General features: G+C 42.2%; 1 protein-coding gene across 2 annotated transcripts in view; it reads left to right on the top strand.

Annotated features, from left to right (window-relative positions):
- The window catches only part of PAH2 (phosphatidic acid phosphohydrolase 2), a 38,365-nt gene that overhangs the window by 3,106 nt on the left and 22,153 nt on the right, over nucleotides 1–13,106 (top strand). For both annotated transcript variants that reach the window (XM_087390077.1, XM_087390079.1), the window contains exons 2-3: nucleotides 17–609; nucleotides 714–787. In XM_087390077.1, coding sequence (XP_087246203.1) covers nucleotides 17–609; nucleotides 714–787 — 667 coding nt within the window. The remainder of the gene's footprint in view (nucleotides 1–16; nucleotides 610–713; nucleotides 788–13,106) is intronic.

The raw sequence follows: 13,106 nt of genomic DNA, 5'->3' as shown, positions 1-13,106 counted from the left end.
TGGCTTGTGTTTCCAGATGTGGAACTCTCTCTGTGTAGGCATTTGCTATCAGAGGGAATGGGTGCTGAGGCTGCTGCGAGGGCCTTTGCAGGGCAGAAAGTTTCCTTTGAAGAGTTCCAACGTTCAGCATCAGCTATAGTTGCTGATGAGAAACTTGTGGTAAAAGTTGGTGAACGTTACTTTTCTTGGGTTGAGGCTGTGCCTTATATCCATGGTATGGTGACTTTTAGTAGCGAAGTAATGAAAGGAGGCATTGCAGTTGAAGCAATCGATTTTACCAAGGATACAGAAAGTGGAACTGTTGCAATGGTTTCTTCTCCGACTAGGTGGAGCCTCTGGCCTTTCTCCTTTAGGAAATCCAGGGTTGAGAGAGGTCCTCTATCAGCATCCACTGTCTCTAAAGAGGCATTGCTAGCAGCTACAAATGTAGCTGTAAAAAGTCCTTTTACGGAAGAGCTTTTACAGAAGAATGGATATTATAAGCGGCCACGGAAATCTAAAGAGCGTACATACACCCCAACATCAGCACAGCTGGCATCTTTAAATCTTAAAGATGGTCCAAACAAAGTGACTTTTACATTCTCCACACGAGTTCTTGGACAAACGCAGGTTTGCTATGCTGTCGTATGCTCTTCTGTGCTTGTGGTGATGACGTGCAATGTAGAATTGGGAAGAAAATGTTAGAAAAATTTTCTTATCTGCCAAATCTGCAGGTGGATGCCCGAATCTATTTATGGAAGTGGAATACCCGGATTGTGGTCTCTGATGTTGATGGAACTATTACAAGGTAAACTGCTGTGGAGTTTTGGTCTTTTTACTCTGCAGGAGATGTGAGACATTTCTGTTTTCATCTTTGTAATATTGTGAAGCACGTGAGCATCTATCTTGGTTGTTGATCATAAATGTAGAAGAGAGGGACGGGCAGAACTAAGGAGGGGTACTCTTGCACAATGCCTTTTGCCTGTCATGATTGTTCAACTGGTAAAATCCTTACATTTTATGAGGCAATCAATATATACCTTGATGCGAAGTATTTTGTCTTTGAAACCCACACTAGGAACAAGCAGGTTTTGGCCCTCACCTACCAACAAAACCTGTTCCCGAGGAACCATCGGGACAGCGTCTTGTGGTTGGCCATGTAGAAGGAAGGAGTCTAGGCTCAAGATCCCGACCAGACCATCCAGTGGTGTGTGCACACCATCACAACAGCCTTAGCCACTCTTATATTGAAGAGCATCCCGCTTTATGGAAAGCATCCTGGCAAAAGCTACCAACTGGCCCTTTGCTAGTGCTAAGTCCACTAATCGGAGAATTAGTGTGTAGGTATCCTCTCTTAATCATTTATTGTTAAGTGATAGGAAAAGTTCTTGTGCGAAATAGCAATTGACTCCCAAACCTATCCTTCCACTTAACTTTGAACTTTGGATTAACTTATTCCTAAGTTTCCTTTCCCTAAAACCGATAACTCTTGTTTCCTTTCCCTAACCAGACCATCCAGTGGTGTGTGCACACCATCACAACAGCCTTAGCCACTCTTATCTAGAAGAGCATCCCGCTTTATGGGAAGCGTCCTGGCAAAAGTTACCAACTGGCCCTTTGCTAGTGCTAAGTCCACTAATTGGAGAATTAGTGTGTAGGTATCCTCTCTTAAGCATTTATTGTTAAGCGATAGAAAAAGCTCTTGTGCGAACTAGCAATTGACTCCCAAACCTATCCTTCCACTTAACTTTGAACTTTGGATTAATTCCTAAGTTTCCTTTCCTTTGCTAGTGCTAAGTCCACAAATCGGAGAATTAGTGTGTAGGTATCCTCTCTTAAGCATTTATTGTTTAGCGATAGGAAAAGCTCTTGTGCGAACTAGCAATTGACTCCCAAACCTATCCTTCCACTTAACTTTGAACTTCGGATTAACTTATTCCTAAGTTTCCTTTCCCGAAAACCAATAACTCTATTAGGTTCATATGGAACATAGGTCAAATCCTCAAGTTCCACAAGTTTTTGGGGCAAAATGAGACTGTCTCCAGCTTCTAGCACTTCTTTTAGTCTACTGACATGAAAGACCTGGTGAACTCTAGTTTATACGCAACTTCATGAATCTTTTTCAAGATGATCAAGGGTCCACAATCTGTAACATCTAAATTCTTTGGTATTCACAAGTATACATGCATTCCCTCAGAAAACTCTATGGGTTAATGCTGTCTATCAGCTTAAAACCATGCTCTATCCTGATCACTCTTGATAGATTCGCGTGTAGTCACTAACATCTCTTGCATGTCCTGCAAGATATCCTCCATAGGTTCGCTGTATTCCCAGATGGCCTATGGTTGGGGCATCACACATTCATATATAATTGTCCTTCCAACCTCTTCTATCATTAAGAACCCAAACATTTCATTTCGGAACAACTCCTCATTCTAAATATAGAACTGACCACCGGCCACTTGAGCAAATGGTATAATCCCCGAGTTTTGGTCTATTTGTATGGAGCTCCTTGTTTGGACCTGCTACCAACAGTGACTCAATGACTATCCGTCTAGGTGAAACTCGAAGAGTTTATTTCACCAATGTGACTCAAAGCATCGGCGATCTTGTTCAAGCTACCCTTCCAATATCTAATCTCCATGTTAAAATCTTGCATTAATTCAGCCCATTGTTATCCCCTCAACTTAGGCCTACCACATATCCATTTGATGGATTCGTGGTCTGTCAATACAACAAACTTTTCTCCATATAGGTAATGTTTCTAAATTTTGAATGGATAAATAACCGATACAATTCCTTTTCCTGAGTAGGCCACCCAACTTGGTATCATCTAGCAAAAGCTAATGCAGTTAAGGCAAAAATTTCAGCTTTCCTCAGACCCAGAGTCTAGGATGGCCCTACCCAAAAGCACCAGCCTGAACAGGGAGCAACTGTTATCGGCAATAGCTCTGTCAGGCACGCAATTTACACCTCCATGGCCCTAATCATGCTCACCAGCCGACTGTTCCCACGATGGATCTCTAGTAGCACACAATCCCCTACTAATCGTATAATCATGTCCCGGTCAAGCAGTCGTACTACACAACAGCTCCTATATGCTTACCAGATAGGTTGCTCTGTACTCCATCTCTGTGTATTGGCCCTCAGCACCTGCGATCTACTGGTACAGCCTTCAGCAGCACCTGCGCATAACCGCATCAATAGTTCTTTTATCTTTTGATTGTTCTGACATCCCACCCTGCGCCACGATTACCCAGGTGGGTGTCACGGGACGCGAATTTCTAAGCTTTATGAATTTACTGTGACTGCCCTAGCCTCCAACTGATTAAAACAGTTCAAAGGACACTTCAATGCAATTAATTCCATGGGCCAAGTTAAGGGGCTGAAGGTTAGAGAGGGGTAAAAATCCCTTTCGCTAAAAATAGCTCCACGAACCACGTTTGGCTAGCTAGCTTGGAAGGCAAGCTGAAAAGTCAATTTGCTTTCATGGCTGTTTTCTGGACCATAGAAGAACATGGAGAGGCAACGTACAGGCTAGGCAAGTGCTCCAAGGCTAAAATAGCTTCAGGAGCCACGTTTGGCTAGCTGGCTTGGAAAGCAAGCAAAAAAGTCGAAATTTGCTTTTAGGGCTGTTTTTGGGAACACAGAAGAACAAGGAGAGGCAAGGCACAGGCTGGGAAAGTGCTCCAGGGCTATTCTATCACATCGCCTTGCTGATTCTTGACTACCAGGGCAGTTTGTGGGCTGCCAGAAGCTCAAAAACGAAATTCGTTGTTGTGCCAGGAGCCTCCAGAGCAGTTCGTCTCTGCTGCATGCCTACTCTGTTCATGCCTTCTCAGAGGCCCAAATCTGATTCGCACTTCTTCCAAGAGGCTTCCAAGCCAAATGCCTATTAAAATCGCACTTTCCAGGCAGTTTGGAGCTTCTAGGGAACTCGATTTGCTTCATGGCGATTCTCTTCCAGCAGCTTTTTGCTGATTTTCACTTGCGAGGCTGCAAAAGATCTTGCCAGGGAATTCGTTTTTCCATGCTTGCTGTTTTCCCAGGGTTTCCCGAGCTTTCCAATCAGTTGATCCATTTCCAAGAGCTTTCCTACTACCTCAGAACCTTCAGATCCTTTGGCTTTGTGCAGCTGGCCTTTTTGTTTGCCAGGAGCAGCCAGGTGTGGTTGTTTTGCTGGCCTCTGTCTTACTAAGACTCCCTTGATGGGTATTCAGAGTTACCAATATGGATTGAGTTGTTTTGCTGGGCCTCTATCTTGCTAGGACTCCCTTGATGGGTATTTAGAGCTACCAAGACTGATTGGGCTGATTTCTCTCCTGCTAGGACTCCATTTTGGGCTGATGCACGATAGTGGGTTTCTTGTATTATGCTAGTGGGTTTCTTGTATTTGGATGCCTTTTGAATAAATGATAAAGAAATACTGAAAGGGGCGCTAAGTTTAGGGCCAATCTGGTGTCTGGTGCAGATAGGGGAAATCTTGCTCCTGATTTTGGTTTTTGTTATTTATTTGATTGGCTGTAATAATTCTCTAAGTGGCTGTAATGATGGTATTTGCTTGTTATTAACTGTTCACCACCCTTTGGATTTTCTGAAGGCCGGTTACAACTTACAGTGGGTTTAAACTGCAACAATCAGTCAAACAATTACCTGTTTCAGCAAAACAACCTCCTACAAGGGCCTGCAAACTGATTCCACCCACCTTGCTGGCCTCTACAAGCCTCACTATAGCTGTGTGAACTGGTTCTGTACCAGTTGCTCAGCCCTCCTTTCTGAGATAAGCAAACTAATAGCACAAAGCAACTAACTCGCAGATAATTTGTTATGCTCAAGTTGAGGCAACATGACCTTGGAAGGGTCAGTTGACATTTTCCTTTAAAGGATCAATGTTTGTATTATATTTGTTTGGGCTTTACGTAAATGATCAGAAAGGAATCAAAGTCAAGGTCCTTGGTGAGGTTGATATGGCACTAGACTAGGTGGATCTAATTGTAAGGGGTATAAATGCATTAAATGTGCCAAGGGGCAAATGATTTCAATGATATCCCAAGAGAGGGGTAAATGATGCATTTAGGAGGTACCCTAAAATGTAGACATGTGGCATACTAGATCCATCTAGGGAATTGGGGCTCGTTGGGATTTTGCAAGCAGGAGCTTTTACGTAAAAAATGAGATTCTGTAAGCTTGCTACCATCGAGGTTGGCTGGGAGGAAAATATGTGCCTATGCTCGTGATTGTAAAGAGAAAGATAGGCCTTTGAATGTTTAGACCAAGTTGCGGCCTGCTGGTATTGTGATAATTTTTTCTATCTTAAATGGTGCGTTGCCCTATCAGCTAGATTTAGATTTAGATGCTCCTTGGGGAGAGACTAAAATGAAAATGTTTAGACTTCACAAGCAGTTGTAGCTTGAATGAAGAGATTTTGGACTACCTTTTGATTAGCCTTCTCCTTTAGTGCTAGCCTTCATCATGGCTGAGTCTGCCCTTCACCTCCGGAGTGCCGACAGAAACTCAGTACGAAGACTTTGTATAAATGGATGCTCAAGTATGTGTGGGTGTGTGGATTCGTATGTGTGAGCATATTTTTATACTATGGTCTACACTCACTGTTGGGCGCTGATGACGTCAATGGGGATGTCATAGTAGCTAGTCCCTGCTATGCATGATGGAGTTTATGGTTTTCAACCTTGTGAGTGACTATCATGAGATTGAAACTGCACTATGTTGTGTTTTTAGAGGATGAGTTTGGGAATGTTCCTGGATTCATCTAGGTATAGGCCTTTGAATGTTTATATCGTGATATTTGGTATCAGAGCTATAGGCGATTGGGAAAAGGGGGATTGAGAGAGGTCTTGGACTGGCTGGGCGTATGACTAAGCTAATGAGCTGAGGAGGAGATAAGATGACGTCGTGTTATCTATCCACGTTATTTGTGAGTATGTAGTATATCGTGGGCAGTTTGTTAATCAAAGGGCTAGGTGACGCCCCAATTTTGCTCCGAATAATACGGAGCGTAGATCATATTTTGGTATTATATGTTCACGGACGTCATCGCAATTGAAAGATATCAGGATCGCGTACTGTCGCAAGTGCATAATTTGGTACCTTTAGGGCTCTTTGGCATCGCGTGAGGAATATTATATGGTTGGGGGCGCTCGAATCGTGGGTCAATTGTTGTGCGAAGTCCATGAGTTACAATAGTCACATAGATTAGTCTTCTTCGTCATCGGATTGACTACACTGGTGTTGCTTTTAATTACGTTTATCGCGGAGCAATTTTGGAGTGTGAAACAGTTACGGCTTGGGGCTAAGGTCACAATAGTATCCGGTGGATTTTAAGGAGTGATGGGTCGTCTGAGTGCGTAGAGCTGGGTGTGATGTTTACTGTTTACGACGTGGTTACTTTGCAATGATATAGCGTCCAAATCAGATACTCACAGAGATTTGGTGAAGGAGATTTCGGGAGCAAGGCAACCGTTTAAATGGTTGTATTGACAGAGGACACATCATTTAAGGTCTTTGGACCTTGAAGAAGAAGAAGAAAAAAAAGAGAGCCACATCATCCATCCAGGACAGATTATAATTGCTGATTGGGAGTGGTTTGTAGGGACAAGTTGGTCTCTTCATGCAGCAAAAATATGACCAGAGAGCTCTCTATGCCTTTTAAGTTTTGTTGGAATATATGCTAGTTTATTTGATCTCGGTGTTTGAGTTATTTGAGATTGCTGATATTTCCCTAGTATAGGGAAAAGATATTCATCTTGGTTCTCAGCTATTTTCAGTTGATGGTTATGCCTGTTTAGACACCTTTTGTGGTTATGAGATTGGAAAGCAGTTTGTAAATACAGTTTTAGGTGGTGCTTGATTTAAAAAAAAAAAAACACCCATCGGCCTAAATGGAAGTAGAAGAAGAAGCTTCTAGGGTGGATTCCGTAGAGTCGGGAGTCCGGCCGACCCCGCAGGTATCGCGCCTTGCAGGCCATACACTATCTTGCAGAATTGCATTATTGGAGGATGCCTTGCAACAAATTTTAGCACAACAGTTACAAGCAAATGTAGGGCAATCCGATCTCAGGAAAATGGTTCATAGTATGTTTGCTAGACCATCTCGTCAAGAGAAAGGTAAATCTCCAATGGAACCTGAAACCAGTGTTCATACGGTCGAGACTAGGAGGGCTAAGGTGCCTAATATTGCCAATTATAGGTCAGAAAAGTATTCTGGTCGGATGTCTGACTGTAGTTCCGATATCATAGAGACCTGGTTATACAAATGGGAAGAGGCTTTCGCCATTTGTGAAATTAGGAGTGATATGAAGAAAATCCGCGAGGCCACCCATATGTTTAATGAGGCAGCGGATAGGTGGTGGATAAAACAGCAGAAAGATGGAGTGGCATCCACTGCTTGGGAGGGGTTTAAAAAAGAATTTAGAAAACACTTCTTACCTCCCGACGAAGGATCGCGAGATCTTAAATGTGGCTACCATCAAATTTGTATTAGAGCCGAGGATGTGCATAAAACCGCTTTTAGAAGCAGGTTTGGACATTATGAGTTTTTGGTAATGCCGTTTGGACTTACCAATGTTCCAGCTACATTCGTCATGCTTATGGATGATTTACTACGTCCGTATATCGGAAAGTTTGTAGTACATTTTATTGACGATATTCTTGTGTTCAGCAAAAGCATTGCTGAGCATCACGAACACTTAAGAATAGTGTTCAATACTTTGAGGAAAGCCAGTATTTATGCAAATAAAAAGAAAACTATACTGTGTATGGTAAGACTTGAATATTTAGGATTCATTATTGCTCCTGAGGGGGTAGAAATGGATCCAAAGAAAGTGGCTGCGAGACTGACTCGGCCAATCCCTTAGAGTTTGACCGCTTTGCAATCATTCTTGGGATTTGTCTAATTTTATCGAAGGCATATCAAAGGATATTCCGAAATAGTATCGCCATTGACTGATCTGACCTCAGATAAAGTACCTTTTATATGGGGATAGAATCAGGACCGGTGTTAAAAATAGTTGATCCCCAGAAACCGTTTTTCCTTGAAACCGATGCAAGTGGCATTGCAGTAGGAGCAATTCTCCTCCAAGAGGGAAGGCCAGTAGCCTTTGAAAGCAAGAAGCTTTCTCCCTCTCAACGAAATTAGCCAACTCATGAATTAGAGTTGTATGCTGTTGTCCATGCTCTGAAAACATGGATACATTATTTATATGGATCAGAGTTTTATGTTGATGTTGATCATGATACTCTGAAACATTTTTGTAAACAACCTGACTTGAGAGGCCGCCAAGCTAGGTGGGCAGAACTCATGCAGGAGTTTAACTTGACGATTCAGTACCGAAGAGGGAAGGATAATAAAGTTGATGATGCGTTGTCACACATTATGCATAATATGAGTTTCACGGTATTAGAAAGTGCTCTAATGACCGAGATTAGAGAAACTCAAAAGGTGAACTAGTTCGTTCAGATCCTTTGGCCTAAGACTCATGTATTTAAACCCGGGGAAAAGGATGACCTGGCATCCAAAAAAAGCATTTTATGCAAGATATACCATAAGAGATGGTATGCTGAAAAGAAATGGCAAGGTAGTAGTACCTAGTCAGAATGATCTCAGGCAGAGAGTCATTCAACAATGCCATGATAGCCCATGTGCGGGACATCCAGGAGTCGAGAAGACATATGATCTCATGAAGTGAGATTTCTTTTGGCCAAAGATGAAAAAGCATATTCATGAATATGTGATACGTTGTTTTTCGTGTCAGGTAAGTAAGGCAGAGCGAGTGAAGCCACCCGGACTTTTACAGCCTTTGGAAATACCACTAGGTAGGTGGGAGAGCATTTCCATGGACTTTATTGTAGGTTTGCCTATGACACAAGGTGGATATGATTCTATCCTTGTGATAGTTGATCGTCTTACCAAGATGGCTCACTTCATTCCAACTAGAGAGTTTGTTAGTGCTCCGCAAGTGGCGGATTTGTTTATTAAACATATATTTCGTTTGCATGGATTACCCAAATCCATAGTGTCAGATAGGGATGTGAAATTTACCAGTCATTTTTAGAGTGCGGTGTTTGAGACACTAAGGACTGAGTTGGGAATGAGTAGTGGGGATCATCCAGAAACGGATGTTTAGACGGAAAGAATTAACCAAATTTTAGAGGATATGCTTAGAGCATATGTGTCATTGAGGCAACATACATGGGACAAGTGGTTGCCATTGTTAGAATTTGCCTACAATGATAGAAAACATTTTTCTACAGGATTCGGTCCGTTTGAGTTGAACTATGGTTATAGACTAGCGAATCCAACTACAGTTGTAATACCTCAGAAAGTGCCTAGTGCCGCGAACTTTGTAGTTCAGATGCGGGAGATGCTAGCACTTACGAGAGCTAACATCCGCCAAGCTATGGATAGAGCTAAGGCGTATGCGGATGAAAATAGACCCGTTAGAGAATTTAAGGAAGGAGAAAAAGTTTTTCTCAGAGTTCCTTCGCACTATAAGTCTTTGACTGCAGGAGAGTGTGCTAAGTTATCACCCCGATATTGTGGGCCGTGGTTAATTCTAAAAAGAATAGGCAAGGTTTCCTATAAATTAGAATTACCACATGGTTGTAAGGTATACCCAGTGTTTCATGTTTCTCGTTTAAAGAAATTTTTGCATACAGGTGACTCACTAATCGAGAGTGTTGTTTTGTTTTAGGAGATAGAGGATAATGCAAGACGCAAACCAACAAGAATCTTGGACCGAGGAACAATGCAAGTACGCAATCAAAAGATACCCATGGTATTGGTTGCATGGCATGGTTTACCTCTATCAGAAGCTACCTGGGAATCCGTGTACCAGTTACGGAGAGTGTTCCCATACTTTATCGTTAGAATGTTACGCTCAAGTTGAGACAACATGACCTCGGAAGGGTCAGTTGACATTTTCCTTTAAAGGATCAATGTTTGTATTATATTTGTTTGGGCTTTACGTAAATGATCAGAAAGGAATTAAAGTCAAGGTTCTTAGTGAGGGTGATATGGCACTAGACTAGGTGGATCTAAGGCTAAGGGGTATAAATGCATTAAATGTGCCAAGGGGCAAATGATTAGAATTATATCCCAAGAGAGGGGTAAAATGATGCATTTAGGAGGTACCCTAAAATGTAAACATGTGGCATACTAGATCCATCTAGGGAATTGGGGCTCGTTGGGATTTTGCAAGCAGGAGCTTTTACGTAAAAAATGAGATTCTGTAAGCTTGCGACCATCGAGGTTGGCTGGGAGGAAAATATGTGCCTATGCCCGTGATTGTAAAGAGAAAGATAGGCCTTTGAATGTTTATATCGTGATATAATTAGTGTTGCAGGACCGATCCCCCCCCCCTCCTTTTTCACCCACCGACCGTCGCGGCAAGTTCTACATCCTACTCCATGACTCTCAACGAATTTTGCCAAACTCGTAGAAACACTTTGCACAGATGAAACACACACCTAGCACCATCTGTTTGCATATCTTGCAACGATTTCTTTGTGTTGAGGGCCGCTTTGATACCAACTAAATCCAACCCTAAACACAATCCAATCAACAATCAGCAAAACCATAAGATAATCAGCAAGTGAATCACCTCCTAGTGACCTCTGAACACGTGGGCCAGAGATCAGACTCCCACAAAGCCCATGCCTATAGCTCTACCGTCCCATACCACTAGAACCCGTTCCTGAGGCCATTGGTACATCCTCTGGTGATCTGCTATGTAGAAGGCAGTAGTCTAGGCTCAAGATCCAGAAGAGACCATCATCTAGTGGTGTGTGCACACTGAATGCCATCACAATAGCCTTGGCTACTCCAATATAGAAGAGCATCCCACTTTATGGAAAGCGTTGTTTGCTAGTGTTCAAGTCCTCTAGTCTCGACTCCCACGTCAGCTTGCTTCCTTTAATCCTAACCTTATGGGATTAAGTTCACTAATCCAAGGATTAGCATCTAGATACGTAACAGGAAAGGTGAGGTAAATATATTTGAGGGGATTAAATAATAAAGATGGCCGAAGGAGGACGGGAATATATTTGAGGGGATTAAAGTTGGCTGAAGGAGGAGATAGATCTGAGTGGGTAGGGAGAAAGCACAGATGTAGAAGAGGGGGATGGGGAGAATTAAGGGGGGGGGGAGAGAGAGAGAGAGAGAGAGAGAGAGAGAGAGAGAGAGAGAGAACTAAGGTGAAGGAAGCAGGAAGGGGGCTTCTAGATTAGATAGGAAATGTCAACATCAAAACGTGAGTACAATAGTGGGGGAATTGAGACTTATATAGTCCTCCCACATTCTCCTTTTCAACCCTCTCAAAGTCTTGTGTTTGCCCCTAGGACTATACCTTAAGTGGGCCTCGTGTTCCCATTTTATTACTTTGAATTTATATAGATTGCAAATGCATTTGTTTTGATTTGTGCCTTGTTATGCATGTGGGGGATGTGGCCTTGCTGTTATGCATGTGGTGATGTGGCCTTGCTGTCAGTGATGATTCAAATTGACTCGTAAGCTGACTTTGTTCATCTGGTTGGAGTTAAGCTCGTGCAAGACCCTACAATGTGGCTGAAGGCAGCTCTTAGTTGGTTGAGGTGCTCATGTTACTGAGCATAGTTGCAAGCAGACATTCGCAGTTTGCAACGTTTGCTTGCTGGTCCTGTTTGAAACAAACATAGACGCTTTACAGACCTGCAGTTTTTAATAGATGCATCTAGTATTTCAACTCCAGGCAAACTGCATGTGAGTGCTGAAGCCTGCAGGCGGCAGACCTGCAGTTGATGACCTGCAGCCTTTACAGACCTGCTATTTTTAATAGATGCATCTAGTATTTCAACTCTGGGCTACTAAAACTCAAACACTCTCATTAAAAAAACACAACTGCTACCAAACTGCATGCGAGGGATGAAGCCTGCAGGCTGCAGGTCATCAGTCATGCTCAAGTGTCATTGTCTAGAGGCCTATGCCATCCTCATCCCCTCCATTGTTTGCAGGTGAAGCATGCCCAAATTTAAAAGGTTTGCAAACACATTTTAGCAAATGTATGCTAAAGCATGCAAACACATTTGTTTGCAACTATGTTACGGAGCAGGAGACAGAAAATTAAGATTGGGTTGGTACAAGAAATTGCAGGATGTAAGGAGTTGAGAAAATTCAGATAGTGACAGGTATCTCTGTTTTCAACTGCAGAGAAAATTCGGGTAGTGCCAGGTATCTCTGTTTAACTGCAGAGTAATTGCATCAAATTTTAAAGCATAAATATTTTGCACAAGCGTAGTAGACTTTGTAGTAGCATTAATCATGCCCAAGAGACTCCGCAGGTCTTTAGAAACCCAGTATAGCTGCTTATGCTTGGGCACTGATGACGACATAAGTGTTGCTTTGCTTGCTAAGTATGTCTTCCTTTTGTCTTTCATACAAGTTTTTGTTTACCTCTTTTTTCTTCTCTTTCATTTTCTCTTTTATTTTCTGTGTAGATTTTTGGTCTTTAGAACAACAAAAAATCTAAATTTGTATGATTGGACATATTCTAGTCTTACAAAGGTATATTAATCATGCTGTTTATGCTTGGGCACTGATGACGACATAAGTGTTGCTTTGCTTGCTAAGTATGTCTTCCTTTTGTCTTTCATACAAGTTTTTGTTTACCTCTTTTTTCTTCTCTTTCATTTTCTCTTTTATTTTCTGTGTAGATTTTTGGTCTTTAGAACAACAAAAAATCTAAATTTGTATGATTGGACATATTCTAGTCTTACGAAGGTATATTAATCATGCTGTTTGTATCTGCGTCTTGAATAAACAGATCTTGCATAGAGGATTTTCAGGTTGCAGGGTTGCTCAAGTCGTTTCGTTGCAAATTAATTGATCTGGCAAACTATTGAGGGAAAACTGCATTGTTCCGTACCTGGCCCCTCATCAGAGCCATTGTTCTAATTATTAAACTTTGATTTCCCACTTAACCGGAGCTCAGCCATAAAGAACCTGAACTAGTCTCAAACGTTTAGTAGGACTGTGTTCATGCTTGACAGTATAAACTCGTTCCCGACTGATGCTGGTGGATGGTCTTTCCCTCATGCCAGTACCTTGTTGAGTAAGCCCATCAATAATCACTCCC

The sequence above is a fragment of the Dipteris shenzhenensis genome, chromosome 18 (assembly GCF_047967505.1).
Source record: "Dipteris shenzhenensis isolate YYH24624 ecotype China chromosome 18, Dip_SZ_1.0, whole genome shotgun sequence".
NCBI lineage: Eukaryota > Viridiplantae > Streptophyta > Polypodiopsida > Gleicheniales > Dipteridaceae > Dipteris > Dipteris shenzhenensis.
Note: the sequence above shows the minus strand (reverse complement) of the source record. Positions and strands in the feature narration are given on the sequence as shown.